The sequence below is a fragment of the Solea senegalensis genome, linkage group LG20 (assembly GCF_019176455.1).
Source record: "Solea senegalensis isolate Sse05_10M linkage group LG20, IFAPA_SoseM_1, whole genome shotgun sequence".
Classification (NCBI taxonomy): Eukaryota; Metazoa; Chordata; class Actinopteri; order Pleuronectiformes; family Soleidae; genus Solea; species Solea senegalensis.
In genome coordinates, this window is record NC_058039.1 from 3,574,589 (window position 1) to 3,593,353 (window position 18,765).

Genomic DNA, 18,765 nt, shown 5'->3' on the forward strand with positions numbered 1-18,765 from the left:
TGCTGCTGTGTTTAAAATTAGGCAACTTAATAAAAGCACTTTAACGGCATCAAGGCAGGGGAAAAAAAGGCAGAACTTGATTACAGTGAGGGTTTTATTTAATGAGCTCAAAGCCGCTGGCTCTGACTCGCAATTCCTTTATTACATTGTTGTGGAGAGTTATACGTGACGAAGCGGAGCGGAGAGAGTGAGAGAACGAGACCGAGCGCTGTCGCCCGCGAGAGTCCTCAATGGCATTAGCAGTCGTGTTTGTGATTCACACCTTCCTCGGAGCTCACCTGGGTTTTTCTGCTTGGGGAACGCTCCTCCGCCATGGCGACGCGAGGAGTGTCAGAGACACCTTGGCAGGAAGGCAGAGGCAAGGACAGCTTGCTGTTAATTATTGATGGGAATAAATTGCACTCATTGGAAGTTTGGCAGGGCAACACGCGGTGGATGTGAATACAAATGTGTCGATGAGTATGTGAGTGTTTGTGTGTGTGTGTGTGTGTGCGGAGAAGGAAGAAATGATGGCGAGCATTAAGTAAAAGAGAAGGGGGATTACGGAGGAAGGAGATGAGATTGTGTGCGGGAGGAGGAAGAGGAGGAGCCGACAGAGTGATGGTAGTGATACCTGGTAAAGAGACTTAAGAGACATGCAGAGGGAGTCTATAAAAGCAAACTACTCCTTAATGTCTCTCACAAGTGTGATAAAAGTACAAAGTCACAGCACAGAATGCTGGCCTTTCCATTTGTGTAAATAGAACAAGGGAAAAAAATTATAATACACAAATACTAATAGAAAAGGGTTTTGTGAATTTGCACACACACACACACACACATGCATGTTCAAAAAGGTCAGCTCTTTTGTTTGGACAGGACCTCCCTGGTGAAAATATCGATAGAGAAAAAAGCAATAATGAAAAGTGTGGTCTTAAATAGCACGGCTTCTTATCTGTATGCGGAGAGCCTGCCCTCTTATAAATGCTGGGAGGAGGAAGGACACTGGCGGGGGAGAGGAAACGTGTGAGAAATGGCACACCTGAGCACCGCGCAGAACATCATCTCCTCCCGTCAGATCTCATCCCATTTGATCAGAATAATTGCCACATTCATCGTTATCATCAGTTCTGTCAGCTTCGCCGGCGCCGCGGTCATTCTCCATCTCATCACGGCGTCTTTGGCTTCAAGCGGAGAGATTTTTGCATTACATCAAATGCGGACCCTCTCGTCTGAGGGAAATCACTCATAGTGTATCCCGACAGTCATCACCATATTCATTGCTTTAATGCTGCTGATACTTTGTGCAACTGTTTGGAGAATCATTCGGCTGATACAGAAATAGCCTGCTTGAGCCATATGGACTTGTCCGTCAGTGATATTCATACAGGGCCTCGAGTGTTTCTCTGTGCAGTCAACAGCAGAAAGAAAAAAATGAATAAATAGAATTACTGTCCAGCCGTGGTATGTCTTTACAGACCAAGGCAGTGTGTCAGTCCACACAATTCTAAAAACAACTCATTGTGACTTTTAAGGTCATTCATGAGGTCAGAGCCAAATCAAAACAATCCCTGAATCCAAGTGAACATTTGCCCCAAGTTTCCCTCAAGATGTTATTAGTCACAGTCGTCAGGCAAATAATCTGTTTTGTTAAGTCGCAGCGACCATGAACTTTGACCACACAAATCTAATCAGTTCATTTGTAACAAATTGGAGGATTTTTCTCGAGCACACTGGATGTCAACAGATGTGGAAGCATAACGGCACTGAATCATCTCAAACTAGAGGTTTAGTTTTGCCAAGCTTTGATGCCAAAATCAGGGCAGCCAATAAAATATTTGTTTCTATTTCCCTGAGATACTTCACCTTACTTAAAAAAAAAGCAGAAACTAAAGATTAGATTAGATTAGATTTTTACCCTAATGAAACAGCCTAGGAGTCATTGTGATGGTTAAATATCTTGTTGCGAGGAGATTGGGGGCTGTCTCCACTCCGCCCCTGGTGTCTTTGCAAGATCAGGGCTGCTGACCCACAATCAGCAGGTCTAGTGAAGTCTTGGGTCGCACAAGAAACACAAATTGCTTTACGGAACTACACACACACACACACACACCTCCCAGCCAGGTACTGGGTATAAGATCAAGGTAAGGAGAGAGTTATTTTAGACGTTCATCATGGCAGAGCAGGAAAAAACACTGTTGGAGGAAGAGGAAACAACTGTTTGACCGAGCGAGCGGCGACGCACGAGTAAACAGCACACCGGCTTTTTGTGACCGCCAAATGGCGAGAATTGAAATAAACATTAGCATGCAAAAAACTGGCGTCTTTGCTGTTGCACTTGTACGTTTCTTTGGGATAAACTCGCTGTTCTCGGTGCATTTATGTGCATTTGCATTTCAATTTTTCAAATTAAAAACAATGTGTAAAGTAAAAATAAATATTAAATGAATGCAACATGAAACAGGTGATCAATAACTCTCAAAAGGACAAAAAAAAAAAAGGTTAATTTTAAAAGATTAGATAGATAGATAAAAGATAATTAGTCTTCTCGTTCTCTCCTCGGTCATAATGGGTGAGTTAACTAACTAACAATGTGCTGAGACTGACAGCAATTAAAAATAGGTCACAATGTTAATATACATGACTCATAAACTGACGGGTGAATGAATTCATATGCTGCCAGTGTGTGTTTTTCCCCTCGAAGCCACACCTCTCCATGTGCATCTACTGTACGCCTGTCAAACTGGCAACACTGTGAAATTCACTGGGGGCTTCTTTGTTCTGCAGAAACAGCTCGTCTCATCTGCTTCCACTTAAGCAGGCTACTAACACTGCCACACGCGGGCCAAATGGCCGGTCAAAGCCCAGTAAGCAGGACCAGCTCACACAGTCCAGTCCTGCGAGTGTGGCGTGGAACGATGAAACAAAGGACCTGCGCTGGTCTGTGCCGCGTCACAGCGAGCGTCCCTAAGATAAAGCAGACCAACGCGCGCCACAGCCGCCTCCCGACTTGTCACATGACGGTGTACACACCCAATTAGGAGACCGCAATGAAGCGCGCTCATAATAAAGCGCTGAAGAAAAAGGACTTTCCATAAAAATGTGTTTATGGACAGAACCCGTTTGCATGTGGCAGCTCTCAGATCCTTCAACATCTGTTAAGAGTGTTAAGTGTGCAACGCTAGAACCCCCCCAGGCTTGGAACGTGAATGTTCGGGAAGGTGCTAACGATAATGTCAGAGGAAGCGGCCGACGCTCACTTGCTTTTAAGCAAGTCCTTACCTTGGCCATTTGGGCCTGCACCCCGGTGGCTTTGAGAGATGACACGGCCTTCTGTGCTGCAGCTGGGCTGTCAAAATCCACAAAGCCATACCCTGGAGAGAGAGAGAGGGGAGAGAGGGGAGAGAGGAAGAAAGAGAGACATGTATTAGAAAAGAAAAGGCAGATTAAGGCAGATGACTAACAAGGAGAATGACAGGCACTTGGTAATTGTAGCAGTAATAAGTTGGTAACATTACTACAGAGGCTGCCAGTTCTCATATCTGGTGAGCACTACATTGTTTGATAATTAGTGACACTGATGCTCATAGGGGGATGCTATGCATCTTAATTAGTAGCATGGATGAGCGATTTAGTAATAACAAACCCCGGCACGCTGCCCACCTCCACCTCCACACACACACACAGATACATGCACTGATACACAGATCTACACTCTTTAGTGCAAACAAACAAGCAGTGAGTAGCATGGAAATAAAGACAACCGTCACTGCCGCAGTTCTGCTGAACACGGAATCTGACTCGCAATGAAATTACAACTGACATTAGCGCCGAAAACAATTAATCATATTCAAACTGGAACTGCAAAAACTGGAACAACTTAATCACACGGGCTGCAATTTAATTGCTCTGTATTTGATTGTCCTGCGTTCTATGCCAAATTAAAAAGTAATGCATATATTACGTGAAACAATTCACGTCTTAATCGTGAGGTCTCGTCCCGCTGTATGAGCGTGGCGCGGTTTAGGAGAAGACGCTTTGGCGGCGACACGCGCCTGTTTTTAAATCGCTAACACAGAACAAATCACACGGCACTTGCAATATCCGTCTGAAAAATCGCAATTACATATGAATCATTCAGCCCCACTCTCATATACATTATTGATCGCTTTTCATTTATTCATGTAATTGTAATGTATGAAAAGTCGGTGATTACGGGGGAGTATTGCACACACGAACACTCCAGTTCCTCACGGCGTCACTGAGTCATTTTCAATTTTCACTTGCTCAGCCATTTGATTTTTAAAGACTGTGAAGCTGGCTGGCTCACATCGTGCTCTTCAAAACCCGGCATATTAACACAGCCTTCATAATCCTCTCCCTGGTAACAAATCTCTCAGAGGTTGACAGTGCACCGGCGCTGTGGCCGTTTCTCTCTCTCTCTTCCACGCACATAAACACACTCGCATTTCCCCCACAAACACCAGCCGTCATCCCTCCGTCCTCCCTCGTCTCTCCCTGGGCCTCCAAACACACACACAGTTGTCGGATGGGAGTGAAGGAGTGCGGAGTAATGTGAAAATCATAACCTGTGGCGGAAGGGAAATCGAGTGTAAGGGGGGCTGATTAATGGGGCAACTGTTCCAGCGGCACTGGTGGAGGTGGCTCTTTAATTGTGGGAAGACGAAATGCCCACATTCAGATACGAGAGACCGTCACATAAAGTGGACTTTTCTTTTTAATAAGTACACGTATAAAAAAAGGTACAAGTCAGCATTTTCACCTTTTATGTACCAGGAGGGAAGAATCAACCCAGTGAGCCTAACCTGACAGATTCAGTCATAACCTAGGATAAGGCTGTTATCCTAGGTTAATCATTGTAACGTGTTGTTATTATATTATTTTTCAAAATATTTAATTAAATTTTTATTTTTATCAATCAAATGAAATCAATCAGGTGTGTTGGAGCAGGGAAGGGGTCCCCAAGGACCAGGTTTGGGAATCCCTGTTCTAAAATAGTGTTCCTTTCACTTTATTTGTGTTTTTCTTGTATTTTATAATATATACTCTAGGAACTATATATGGTACCTTCATGGACCTTGATTTTCTATGTGAAAATAACACATTTTTAAAATATCCTCCTCGCCTGTAAAGGGTTAATCTATATTTGACGTATGGGTGTCATATCCATCCTGTCCAAACTCCAATGACTGTTATTAAACTTGAACACAAGCCGGTCTCGTGTCGGTTTGTGATATTTGCAGAAAATGACTGAGATCTTGTGATCTTCAGTTAAGCTTGGATCTGGTGACCGCGACGGCTGCAGCATGTGACACAGATCGCTTCTGTTCTCGTTATACTTCTGGTCACAAAAAAAAAAAAAGAACGACCACAATAGAAGAGTAATCCAACGTATTACAGCATTTGAGGCTGTTAAATATACCATTCCATTTGGTAGGCATATTAAGACATCAATTCTGGACAACATCTTTATGGCTGTACGATATAAACAGATACTTTTAGGACTGTGGGGGAGTAAAAAGTGTGATTCCCCAATTTAAAAACCCGACTCTTCTAATCATAAGAGCAAATATGAACGGCAACACTGTTAGTGAGGCCCTCTGTGCAATGTCCGATTCTCTTTAATAATCCGAACGGTCCTGTGGTGGATACTCGGGACTCCCCCAATTACAATTTTAATATTCAGCCCACTACCACCTGGAGAGCACTTATCAAACTACGGGCAGGATGAGGATTTTAGAAAATGCTGACCTATATTCAGAGGGAAGGTAGAAGGGAGAGGTGGGTGAGTAAGAGAAGTAAGAGAAAGGGTGTGTACGAGAAGAAGGCCGAGGGAGAATGAGGGTTATTTAAGGTCAGCTGACTGCACTGAAGAATGAAAGACTCAATTGGCACTCAGCGAGCTGCCTCCACCAAAGGATCCCGTTCGCCTTTCTGGCTGCATTCACTGAGGATGATATAAGCGTAATTATCCCAAATGTGCCATGTTTGATCTGTAGCCACGGGGCGAAACTGTTAAAGGCTTGTTGTTTGGGAAAAGTGAATAATAATAATTGAGAAAGAGACGAGAAGTTGTGGAGGTCACAGAAAATGTACTGTCTTTGTACATTATACTGTACGTCTATATGATATTTGCACGTAGAGACATTGCAGTTAAGTCATTTTGGATCATCCTCAGTGAACAGAGACTGAAACAGGGGTTTATATGTTGAATAACAACATTATTTTAACTTTAAATGAAGCATATATTACGGTATAATTATCTGAAACGTTACTATTGTACAAATGTTTTAAGTCCTCATTAATAATAATATAAATAATGTCATGTCATGCTTGACACCAAATTGCTAAAAGCCACTTTTTTCCCCTTTTACAACAAAGGTACACGATGTTGTTTATGTACGCGACTGTAACTGCAGACATTAGTCCGCTCAACATTAAAAACCGCGCTGTACGTTAGAGCGGTGAAACCTATTAGCGAGTACTGTTCCCATTATCAGCCCCCGTAGAGTCATTTCCACCCTGTATTTACCAGCGTTATATTACAGAAGAACACAAATGTTGATCTTTTTTTCATGTGACGGCAGCCAGACTGTCAAAACACACTGAAACAATCTGTCCTGTAACCCCAGCCTTATGTTCATCATTTTGGGATGTCAGTCTTAGAGTGGAGTTAAAAAAAAAAAAAAACAGGGAGTGCACAAATCACTTCAGGGAAGGAAGGAAATGGGTAAAGACAATGTCACCCAGCCCTGCGAACTGCTTAACTGCATTTATAACCCTGAGAATTAAGGTGGTGAACTCGTCATCATCACTATCAGTGAGTATTGAGTCAGTCAGCACTAGAAATTCTCTTCTTTCACCAGTAAATACAACAAACGCAAACTGAGACCGAGGCTCCAATGTTAAACTTCTAAAATATACGTGCTGTATGAATTATCCACACTGGTAACGCCTGAATGAATTCAGTTAAAGGAGTTACTGGGAGATGTTTCTTGTTATATAAGTTATTCCACTCACATCCATTGTGCTGCAGACAGAGGTCTTATTGTATACATGCAGATTTATAGAACGCACGGGTGTGTTTATGACTTCATTTACTGCATGTTGATCCTTGTTTATTCACTAAGCAGGAGGAAACGTAAATTATGTGGTGGAGAGAAGCAGCAGTCGACTTCAGACGCATCATTCCTCAGATGCAAATAACATAAATACAGTACATATACTGTATATATATATATATATATATATATATATATATATATATATATATATATATATATATATGTATATATATATATATACTCCTACACACAGATGTTGCTTGAAGAATGAGCTTCTGAAGCCAAGTACACGCTGTCCTGCTACTGTATTGAATATGGATACTCCAGAGTTACTATCTCAAGTGGGATGCAGAGAGCAAGGTGTTGCTTTGAAGCCTCTGCAACAACACAAACATCCAATCGATAGCTGTCACTTAGAAGCAGCTCAAAGTGACTCACTACAAGAGTAACTGCTGATAATGCTGTGCGGCTGCACACTAATGTGTGCACGTACACACAGATCTCCACACAAGCAAACTGGGTTTGACACACACACACACACACACACACGTTGCTATATTTATCAGGACACACACAGATATAATGCGTTCCTTATAGTCTCGTTCCCTTAAAGAAATGCCTAAACCCAACCATAACCCTATACCATAAGCTTTATCTAAATCAAACTGTCCAACTCATGTTTGTGCAGGGGCCACAAACAGTAAAATAATAACATAATAACCTATGAACAACAAGATGTTTCCCTTTGTTTTACATGTAATGAAGTGTCTTTTTACAAAACACTATGAATAACCTGACATTTCCTGAGGAAAAGAAGTGCAATTTCAACAATATTATGCTTAAATGTATCATTAACACATGTGCATTTCAACGTACAGATCACAGTGGATCTACAAAGGCACAAAACAATTAGTCACGGGTATCTGGTGCTGAAAAATATAGTATTATGCATTATGATTAGATTCTAATCATGATTTTCACAAATTCATCCTTGGGGGCCGGAATGGACCCCACTTTTGGGCCGGTTCTGGCAAGGGGGCCGTACATTTGACACCCCTGATCTAAGTATTACTTCAACTGGTAACACATAAACAAATTATGTTAAGTCAAATTCTTAATTTACACACGTTATATGCAGACGACTTGCTGACTTTAGTTCATCATCAATAATTAGTTTCGGTGATACACAGTGAAGTAAAACATGTTTTTAATTTTCTCAACATTAACCCTTAACCCCAAAACAACCACGAGTGCAGACGTGTGTTTGATATTTTTGGTGAACATAAACCCAATGCAAAAATCAACAAAGAAGGAAGAGGAAGAGGAAGAGGCAGAGAGAGAGAGAGAGAGAGAGAGGGTTGTGAAAGTGTGTTGACATCCTTTCTGGGATGCCAAGACCCCAAGTTTCCCTAAGGGAAGGGGGTTAAGCAGTGGAGTCTTGTCCTGTTAATGCCAAAAGTGTTTTGCAAAACAATTATTTCCAGTCAAAATGTGACATTCAAACTCCCACAACCTTGATGGTACTAGTATTTGGCCGCAGTGTAGGTAATAAACCCTGCCCCTCCCTGTTAGCCGATGACACGCGGGCCAAGAAAAATACGTGCAAAACATTTCTTTTTCTCAAGTGGCTCCAAACTTCAATCGCCAAACCAACGCTGACTTCACCACACGCACCACCCAAATCCATCCAGGCGATTTAAGCATCACTTTTGTACAGTGGGAGGGGATACAGACAAGCTGTCTGTCTTTCAAGTCAGTCACTGACACACGTGCAGTATTCACACACTCACAGTCGGCCTGTCTCTCTGAGAGAAATAAAGAGAACATGAGCTGCTGTATCCTATTTCCTGGCTCTGTCAAGATAAAAGGCCCATCCTCAATCACTTCCTACATGATTCTATAGTGTGTGCTACTGCTGTTTGTGACTGCACTTGTATGTGTGTGTGTGTGTGTGTGCGTGAGGCTCGCAGTCCCACCTACGGAGCGACAGAAAGACTTGTTGATGCCCCCTCGAGCAGTGCTTTACACATAAGTCTTCAGTGGAGAGTGGAGATAAGGGACTCATTACAGTCTGTGTATCAACACATCAATCACCCATGCATCATTCATGTACTCACCATCATATTATGCTAATCCTAATTACTTGTGTGTGTGTGTGTGTGTGTGTGTGGGGAATTATCATTACTTATCTACTAATAGTGGGGATTGTATAAGGTTTCCTACCCACAATATTCACCACCATTTTCACATGCTCATATTCAGCACTAACGAACCCATTTTGCCCCGCACACAATGGCATAATAACGCCCTAAGTATGAATAATGAATCAGTGACAAGTCATGGAGGCTTACAGTGTCGTACGGGGGCAAACAGTGCGGTTGTTTATGTCCTTGCGAGTCACGCAGAAGTATTGTGAAGCTGCAGTTAATTGCACATGGCTGAGTAAGCATCGTGGTTACATGTATGTTAGTAATTCCTATTTTGCATGAATTAAAGTAATTACAGTTAATGGCGGAGATAGATGGGCCACTCCATAGACTATTATACGTGGCGGTGTAATATGGTTCTTATTATTTGTGTTGCAGTGTCGCATCTTGTTCTTTCCTTTCGTCTGTGCATCATTTTGACCTTGATGTGACCCTTTATGGTCACGTATATACTGTAAAACATTATGTTTTATAACATGTTGTAAATATAATAGAAATTCTATTTTCCATTGCACTAATTTAGGTCAAGAAATTAACTCTCTGCCATGTATAATCTTTTGTTTAACATGAGGATTTAAAAACAAATATGCATTCATATACTATACTCTGTACTCAACTAAACGCCAGGATCCTTCAGTATGAAGCCAGACACTGGTCAGTCCTGCACATATTTCATAATAAAAGAAAAGATTATGGATTCAGGGAACAGAAAATGAAAATGTGACTTTTATGATATATGACACAGATACAGATAATGAAACATTTTGCAATAAAGACGAGCCGAGAGATCTTTTTCCAAAAAATAAGACACATAGTCTCACACATGCAGTGTGGCTGCTCTCATCAATTAGCTTGTGGACCCATTGGCTGTCACATGATCACCATACACAAACAACCACTGATGGCAAATAGATCTACATACAGGGAGAATCTAACTCCAATCAGAATTCGTACCGCTGACCTTTATGCTGTAAGGCAATGCTGTTAACCACCACGCCACACTTTGTGGCCCTGATTAAGTGATTAATGATGCTATAATATAAAAGTGAGTTACGTGCAATGTTCTCAAATAAAAACTACATCCACATACAGAAGTAATAATAAAAAAAAAGGTTTTATTGCTTGTGTGTTTTTGGTCAGTTTGAGGATTTGATTAGCCCTTTAGCCTGACAGAGACTGGGTGATGGTTTCTGGAGGCTGCGGTGAGCTGCAACGCAAACACAGAGAGGGAGAGGGATGGGCGGGGGTTTAAAAAAAAAACCCAGCCGGATCCATGAGTAACTGCAGCCACACCAAGACCGCTTTGGTCACACTCCAAACCCAGAGAGAGCATCCTCACTGGGACTGCGTTCCATTTATCCTGCACTACCGCCAGCTGAGTGATGATAAGTTTTGCGGTGCTGTGAGCGGGAATGTGAATCTCTGGGCTTGTGTGTTTTGCCGAATGGGTGTGTAAGGCGTCCAACTTTACTTGAGTGTGTGGTCACATGAGTAAACACGGGAGGATCGTAAATCTATCGCTCAGTCAAAGGATCCCACAGAGAAACATCTGCAACGCATATATAGCGTGTTTTATGTTGTGTAGTACAGTGTTAGCTTTGGTTCGGGAACTTCAGCCCACATCACAACCATCCATGAATTAACGCAGCAGAGAAGTGACATGTCGCGAGGCAAGAACCTTCCCCCGATCATACTCACTACAGCTCTAAATACCACTTAGTGAATCTGTGCATGTGTGACAAGAGACGAGTGAAACCGACCACTTTTATAAACCCAAAAACACCACGCGGCTGCTCTTTGAACTCAAAATGAAGATCCCTCATTTACACCATCCTGACTGCCTCGTGCTTGCAGACAATCCCTATTTGTTGTACAATAACTCTCACAGAGAGCTCTTTTTATATTAGACACTAGTGAGGAGATAGTGGTACAGGCAATTAACTTATCAACCCTGGAACATGGATTTATAGCTCAGACAGTCCGTCCACTGGCTGTATTGTATTTCCTGTCATTTTCTCCTGCAGGTGCAGGAGTGTCCTTGTGGGAGAGCTGCAGTCGGGACCTGCAGAGGGCACGGAGCCAGGGCAGGGGGCCAAGGGGGGCCACTGGCAGCTCATTGTGCTGAGACAAACTGAGCGGGAGGTTAAAAAAATGAGTCCATCTTAAGATCTGCGCAAGTATTGCAGATGGATTCTCTAGTGGGATTCAGAAGTGATGCGTGAAGGAGCAGCAAGGCCGAAGGAAAATCATAGGGGCCGTTCACATGCAGCATCTGAAAACGCTTGCAAAGAACAAGTCAGAGGTGTTCTAACCCCAGCTGCTTCTGGGGTTGCACTTTTGTTGCGCCTTTGCGACTGAAACCTGGGAGCTGCGGCTTCACTGAATTAATTAACCCTGCAACACCGAGCGCATCGCCGACGACACTTTGCATTGCAGTACTTACACGACAGTTTGTGCTATCGGAAAAATTCCAACTGTTTCACATTAAAACCAACGCGTGGTTATTACGGTAATTTCACTTGTGATGTTGCAGGAAGCTGGAGAGAGAGTTGGAAAAACGCCTGTTTGGCCTGTTTTTACACATTAAGACAAAGACTCAAACAAATTCAAAATTCTAATTTAACAAGCAAAATGTGTTGTTAATAAAACATTTTGTTTTTCTTCAATTTAAAGTGATAAAAACAGTATTTTAACATGTAGTACATTGTGAATAACTGCCAGTTATTCAATTTCCAGACAGACATTTTGAGGGTTAGGTGTTTGGATTAAGAACAAAATCTAAACAACGATGAAAAAGATTACCAGCGCCACTTTTCCTTCACCCCAGTTGTGCTGTTGGATATGTGTTTGGAGTACTCTGTACACTGTAATTCTTATTAATTCATTTTAAAATAACTGCCAAATAATAATGTAAAATGAAGTCATTATATGTTAAAAGGTAGAATTATCATTTTTATAAACAAATAGATTAATTTACTCTCTACTGCAGTTTTGTCTTTCATCTTCACTGTTCTCTTTTCTTCTGTCTTTCTTTTGTTTCCTGATTAATTCATCTCTTCGCACTCATTAGCCGTAGCACTGCGCCATGTGGCTTCTACTGCTAAATTCAGCACGTTTTGAGATACTATTTTTAATGTAATGTTACAATCCACAATGTGCTGCAAAGAAACGTGTATCACGACAAATGGAGTCTGTTTACAGTGGAAATGGCTCTGAGCGTTTCCTCTATTGGAGATTCAAAATGATCCCCGGGAGGCACGGGGAAATATGTATTCACATATTTAAAGAAAATCCACTCATCGCTGCCAGTCATTCATTTATGCTGGCAGGACATTTTGTGAAAAAAAAAAAAAGACAGAAAAAGAGCAGACATGATCTTCATTCAAATCGCGAAAAGGCATCGACTCTCAGCTCCGTGAGTTTGCTTGCTTAACAGCAAATCCTCAGCGTGTTTGGTGCAACACGTGAAGAGCACTCAAACAAGAACAGGTCTGAGACCTGAAGGGTGTTAATTACTTGTCAAGAGGTTGTTAAAATGAGACCCAAGGCGGAAAAACTGAGAGGTTACACGGAACACAGATAAACCACATCGCACGGCCACTTGCAAACAGCATCGTTACGCATGACAGTACTCATGCAATCAAGCGTTTTTTTTTTTAAGACAAAAAACCTTGAGCAGCTGCTCATTAAGGCACCGGTTGATGTGAAAACGGTACAAGCACCATGAGCTCTTTCACTTCACCTATGGAATATCTTAAAATACCTGCCCTGCCTCCGCTCCGGCTATAAACGGAGATTGTGAACTTTAGTATTCATGCTGAGTGCCATCTTGTGTGCCACTATGTTATCCCCAATTGAGCCGGAGCTCGTAATAAGCAAGCTTATCACGTCAAGCACTAGGCCCCAAAAGCACCGCCGGTGAGATGAGAGGACAGGCTAAATATTTGAATAAAGCTGGATCAATGAAAATCAAGCGCCTCTGGAACACGGAGAAAATCTCTAGGTAAAGACAAACATTAAAATCTGGACAAAGACAAAGTGGCTCATTCCTTTGAACAACTACGCAGATCATTTCTTTTTTGTCTTACATCTGTTAGTCATTCGGGGGGAACGGCGTGGCCGCCTACAGCGAGCCTTCCTCTACGTTGCAGTTATGATTTATGCCTTCCTTAACTAATCAAGGGTATGATCATTAGTCAGGGGACGTCCAAGAGGCCAGGGCTTTATCAGGTCAGTGGAAGGCTGTGCCTCTCGTCGTGGCTTCTCTGCCATCCACGGGACAGTTCTGGGATAAGAGATGAGTGGAGATACGCCCCCTAACCTTCCACCAGCGCCCTCTGAGGCATTTGTCAAAAGACAGGGCGAAAAAAAAGGGAACTAGGGGTTGTGTTGTGAAATGGACGGCTACAATTACTAGCCATGACGGCAACAAAAGACTGTTTGAAATTTATTACGGATTTTCTGTCTTTTTTGGGATCCAGAAGACAGGCAGTGAAGAAAAACACTTAAGGAATGAAAGAAGAAGAAAAAAAAAAGCAATGTCATTGTCCCTGTGTAACAACATCCGGAGGAATCTTGATCTATTTTGATCCGTGACTCTGTGGCCCCTGGATTTCACCTCATCACAACCTCCACCACACTCACACAATAGCAAACTGAGCAGCAGGTCCTAGGTTTGACTCTCGCCTGGTGTGACCATTTACTGTGTGTCATTCCCGCACTCCCTTTCCCCAGTTTCCTGTCAATCTATCACTATAGCATGCAAGAAAAAAAAAAAGACACACAGATACACAGACGACAACCACACTGCATGCACAAATCAGCACAGGAAGTAGGGTGGTACAAAAGGTCAAGGCTCAAGGAATGTGACATTGATGGCGTGGCTCCTTCTATTTACAACAAACTTGGCCAATAAGACGACTTCTTGGTAAACGGCCAACTTGGAACTTACTGAAATGGATATTAAAGGGGCCAGAGGAGGAGGGAGGAGGGAGGGGGGACGAAGGAGAGAGAAAGGGATTTATGTGTGTGCGTGTGTTTGTGTGTATGTGATTTGAGGGTTGGGACAAAGGCTGTGTGTGTGTGTGTGTGCGATCCAGTGATGTTCTACATGCTGAATCTGTACAAATCAATGTGATTACCCTTTCAGATACTGTTAATTAGAATCATTAATACACAATGCAGGCAAGAAGCGCCACGTGTTTTCTCTCGCTCCCTCCTACAGCCAATCTCGCCTCTTTCTGGAATGGCTTTGAGGAAACATAGGCATTTGGAAAAGGTCCGTTGTTGGCCTCGTTTCAGTCAAGATTCTCATCTGCACATAATTCACTTTCAAAGGGCAGAGGGGGCGGAAAAGAGAATCCTTAATTGCGCCGGCACCGTGCACAACATAGACAAATGTTTATATCTCAGCCTTCTAATGAGAAACCAATAATGGATGCAAAAAGCACTCCCCTGCTTTTTCTTTTCCATCCTCCTCCCCGCCCCACCCCAAATACACGGAGACACATGCACATGACAATGAAAAACAGGACTTTTTGTGGAGCGTCACCTCATTTATCAATGGCCCTTATGCTTGCAGTCATGCAATACACTACTCGGGCACTGATGCGGCAATAAATCTGTTTCTACAGAACATAACATTGCACATATTTCTCCATTAGGCTGATCCTGTGGTAACGGTCAAGCCCGTGACAGGCTTTTGAATTACAGCGCATGCATGGGAAACTGATTGGGTATTTAAAAACGCAATGAGTTCATTTGTTGTAGTAGTCTGTGAAGTCACTACATTGGTACTGGGTGGAAGAATATGTTAACCATTACATGTTTGGCTTAAGTGTTTCAAGGCAACAGCAAGTCTTTGGAGATGTAAGTTTATGTAATGCTTCTTCTTTTTTTAGTTTAGTTTTTAGCATCCTCATACAAAATAGATGGCAACACAGGGGGCAAAGAAAAAGAAACAGCAAACTGCCAAACACACAGCCACGAGAGACTATCTTCCCATCTCATCTATCTCCCACAATTCAGTGCGGTTGGGCCATCGCGGCAGAGCGCGAGTCAGACCGGTGCATCTCAGTGGGGCCTTATCTCCCGGCAACCGGAGGAAAAGTGAGGTCCTTAAAAGGGCTGAGGTCACTTCCTCTGCCTCTGAGCTCTGGCAGGGAAAATAAAACGTCTCCATTCGGTCAGTGCTGCTTTATTTCAAATGCTGCCGCTGCCTTTTAAGGGGTCCTTGTGGGCATGGATGGCAAATGAGCAGTTTAAAGTTCTCGCAATCTATTTTCCTCTCTCCCGCTGCCCTCCTCAATCCCCCGCTCCATCCATGATGCAAGCCCCCCAAATTCTGTGTAGCTGTGTGGCTACAGGAAATGTGGAAAGTGCAAGAGTTATACAGATGATATACCGAGAATGAGAGAAACAGAGGAAAAACAGAGACAAAGAGAGGAGGAGAGGCAGCGTGAGAGTGTGGAGGAGAATGAAAGTGTGTGTGTGAGAGAGAGGGAGAGATGAAGAGCTGAATGCCTCCACTCACCCACAGCACTTGACAGCCCTAAAGCCCTTTCACAACTTCCCATTCCCATTTCTCTCTGAACTGGTCTACATCCAAACACATGTGTGTGTGTGTGTGTGTGTGTGTGTATTTATCATCCGTTTTATATGCGTCCGGCCTGTACCGTTGCAAAAATGTGTGAATGTGTGCACTTGGAAAGCCCGTATCTGTGTGTCATAGAGTAAGGTAGTGAGCAAGGCAGTGAGTCAGCACAGGGAAGATAGAGAGAGCTCGGTGAAAGGCCTGCGTGGTTGCAGGAGAGCAGCCAGAACCGGCAGACAGGCAGGAAGGTGCACACGCTGTGATGTTAGCAGAAGGATTGATAGATCTGTTGCACGGCCACTGCTGCTACTGCAAGTCTAATACACCTCGGGCAGATGGATGGGGGAATGTGTGCGGAGGTACGATAAGTCTTCTGTCAGTGCGCCCTTTGTGTGGGAGAGGTGCATCCCATGATCTTAGCGTGTCGTGTCTTTTTTGTTCCGCCTTGGAGCGCTTTTGTACAGATAAACGTATAGACGGTTGACGCTCGTACGTGGGCGCCGTACCTGCGTTCATGTCCGTGCGCGCGTATCCTTGACACCTGACCTGTAAATACCGGAATCATCACCACTGTTTTTTTCTGCTTTTCCAACAACAGACGGCCTTCACGCCCACGCTCTCCACTCTGCCTCGCATATACATCATCAGCTCTCCATCTCACCGCTCACCACTTACCGTCGCATGGTTTTTTTTTATGTGAAAAAACAACATGTATTCATCGGCGTTAAATAGTGCAGAGTAGTCAAATGTTACAGCTAATGTATATAGGCATCGCATGGTGCACTCACATCCCTAGAATAACAACAAGACACAGGTAAACAAGCTGTTGGCAGCAACTTAACTTGTAAATCTGTGCAAACTTTTCGGAAGCTTAAGCTGGAAAAGTCTGTTCTGCTGAACCTGCTACATTTTAAATAGCAAATACTGTGATATGGTAGGTATCCACATTTAAAAGCTCTTTGTTTGTTGTTGTTGTTAGAGAAAAAAAAATGACATTTATATTCTTAACAAGCCCTAAGAAGCAGATACAAAAACCTTTTCTTGTCAACATTGTATTCATTTTAATTACTGGGGAAGGTTTAAGAAAGAGTCAAATACACAGGGTTCATCCAGGAGATCAAACCCTGCTTTAGTGAAGTCATTAGTTTTATTTTTCATAATCCTTTTCCCAAAAAAAGCCAACAACAATGTGAAATGAATGTGTTTGTACCTGCCTGCTAAAACACCAGGACATACAGAAAATCAAAATCTACTGACGATCAGTCTGGTCCTCTTCGCTCTCTTACCCTTTTCGTGTTGTTTGGTTCGTGTGTGCGGCGAGCTGAGCGGAACACATAACATAACGCGCGAGGAACGAGAGAAGGTGGAGGAAGGGGTGGATGGATGAGAGGAACGCCCACAGTGTGAGGGTGGAACAGCGGTGATAAGCCGCTGCTGTGACATTTAAACAAGTGTCAGGGTCAGGGAGGTCAGATGACTGAAAGTGTATGCGTGAGTAGATCAGGGTGACCGGTGTTGCTTTGTTGCCCGGGAGCGCAGAGGAAGCGCGCTCGCGGATCAGGCTTCAATATACCTCGCTTGGCACATGTGTGCTTTGATACCTCAAAGTGCACCGTCGTGTGTGCGGCAGTATATGCTGCACAGGTGACACAAGAAGCGATAATGATCACGTTTCACTGGAGGTTTTGTAGCCGTCAGTATCGTGGTATTTGCCAGCAGTCGGAGCCAATGTGAAACAACTGTTATATTATTGCATCACTTATGCTTGTGTGTCTACCTGTTCATCTGAGGATGCTGCAACTGTACTGATATTTACTTAGTAAGATAATCTCCCAGCGTGTTTAATGGAAGCTTCTACCTAACCTGAGGTACGCTATTTAATTGGTGTAGCAACAGGATGTTAATTACATCTAATTCATGTGGGCTTTTTACTTTGTGGTGACTGTTTGACTATTACTGTCAGTGCAAAAGTTGCATTCGTAAAAAACGTGTGATGCCTACAGCTCAAACAACCCCATTTGAGCTCTCAGACAAGGGCGTTGTCCCAATTGCCTATGATTTTCTTTGGACTAAGTGCACCTAATCGTCTTTATTTGTATTTCTTCATTCATTTTAAAGGAACTCTGTGTTATGTGGCACTTTCGGTGACCGATTATGAGCGATTAGCTGGTAATTCCATGCTCTATTGGTTGCTTTTCCATAATCGACAGACCACGGTGTAGTATTGTGGTGATGACACTCTGTCAGTGGTCGTCAGTCTATTGATTTCAACGGAAAAGTGTACATGCGGTATTATCCAGCTATTTCAGGGCTAAATAAAAACACGGATATGTTTCTTCTGCTCAACATTTCTTAACTTATTTTTGAAATTCTCTTCGTTTCTTGCTCTTCGTCGACCCCCTGCCGTCCTCCCCCTCTCTCGGAGGGTACAGCGCAGGACCATCCTCCACCCAGCCACTCCATAAAATACATCTGCTTATATTTGCTTCTTGGCATTTCAGCGGTGCTGCATTCCAGGAGGGTGACTTATAGGAAACATTGTTTCCCACACAACGCAAGGCTAAGCTGAGCTGATATTCTTGTGCTGTGCATAACTCAAGCAGCTGGACACTAAGAAGGATAACCTGTGATTGAGCGCAGTCCATTTCGCCCTTCACGGAAACTCGAAATGTTCTGTTTCGCCCCCTTTTCTTGTCTCGCTCTGTCTAACCTCCCTCTACTCTGTCTCTCTCCTCTTTAATCCACGCTGTGTTGTGCCCTGTGACCTGCAGAGACAACCTTCCATCTAACATGCACCCAGTCTTGTCTTTTGTAGCCCTTAGGAATCACAAAAAAGGAGCTGTCAAGATGATCAGGCCTTTTTTTTGTTCTTTTTTCTATCCTCTAAAAGCAGAGGTTCATT

At 43.1% G+C, this 18,765-nt stretch overlaps 1 protein-coding gene across 3 annotated transcripts in view; it reads right to left on the reverse strand.

Moving 5' to 3' along the window:
* Positions 1-18,765, reverse strand: part of LOC122786396 (RNA-binding motif, single-stranded-interacting protein 3-like) — a 270,501-nt gene that overhangs the window by 118,282 nt on the left and 133,454 nt on the right. For all 3 annotated transcript variants that reach the window (XM_044052679.1, XM_044052680.1, XM_044052678.1), the window contains exon 6: positions 3,262-3,353. In XM_044052679.1, the coding sequence (XP_043908614.1) occupies positions 3,262-3,353 (92 nt within the window). The remainder of the gene's footprint in view (positions 1-3,261; positions 3,354-18,765) is intronic.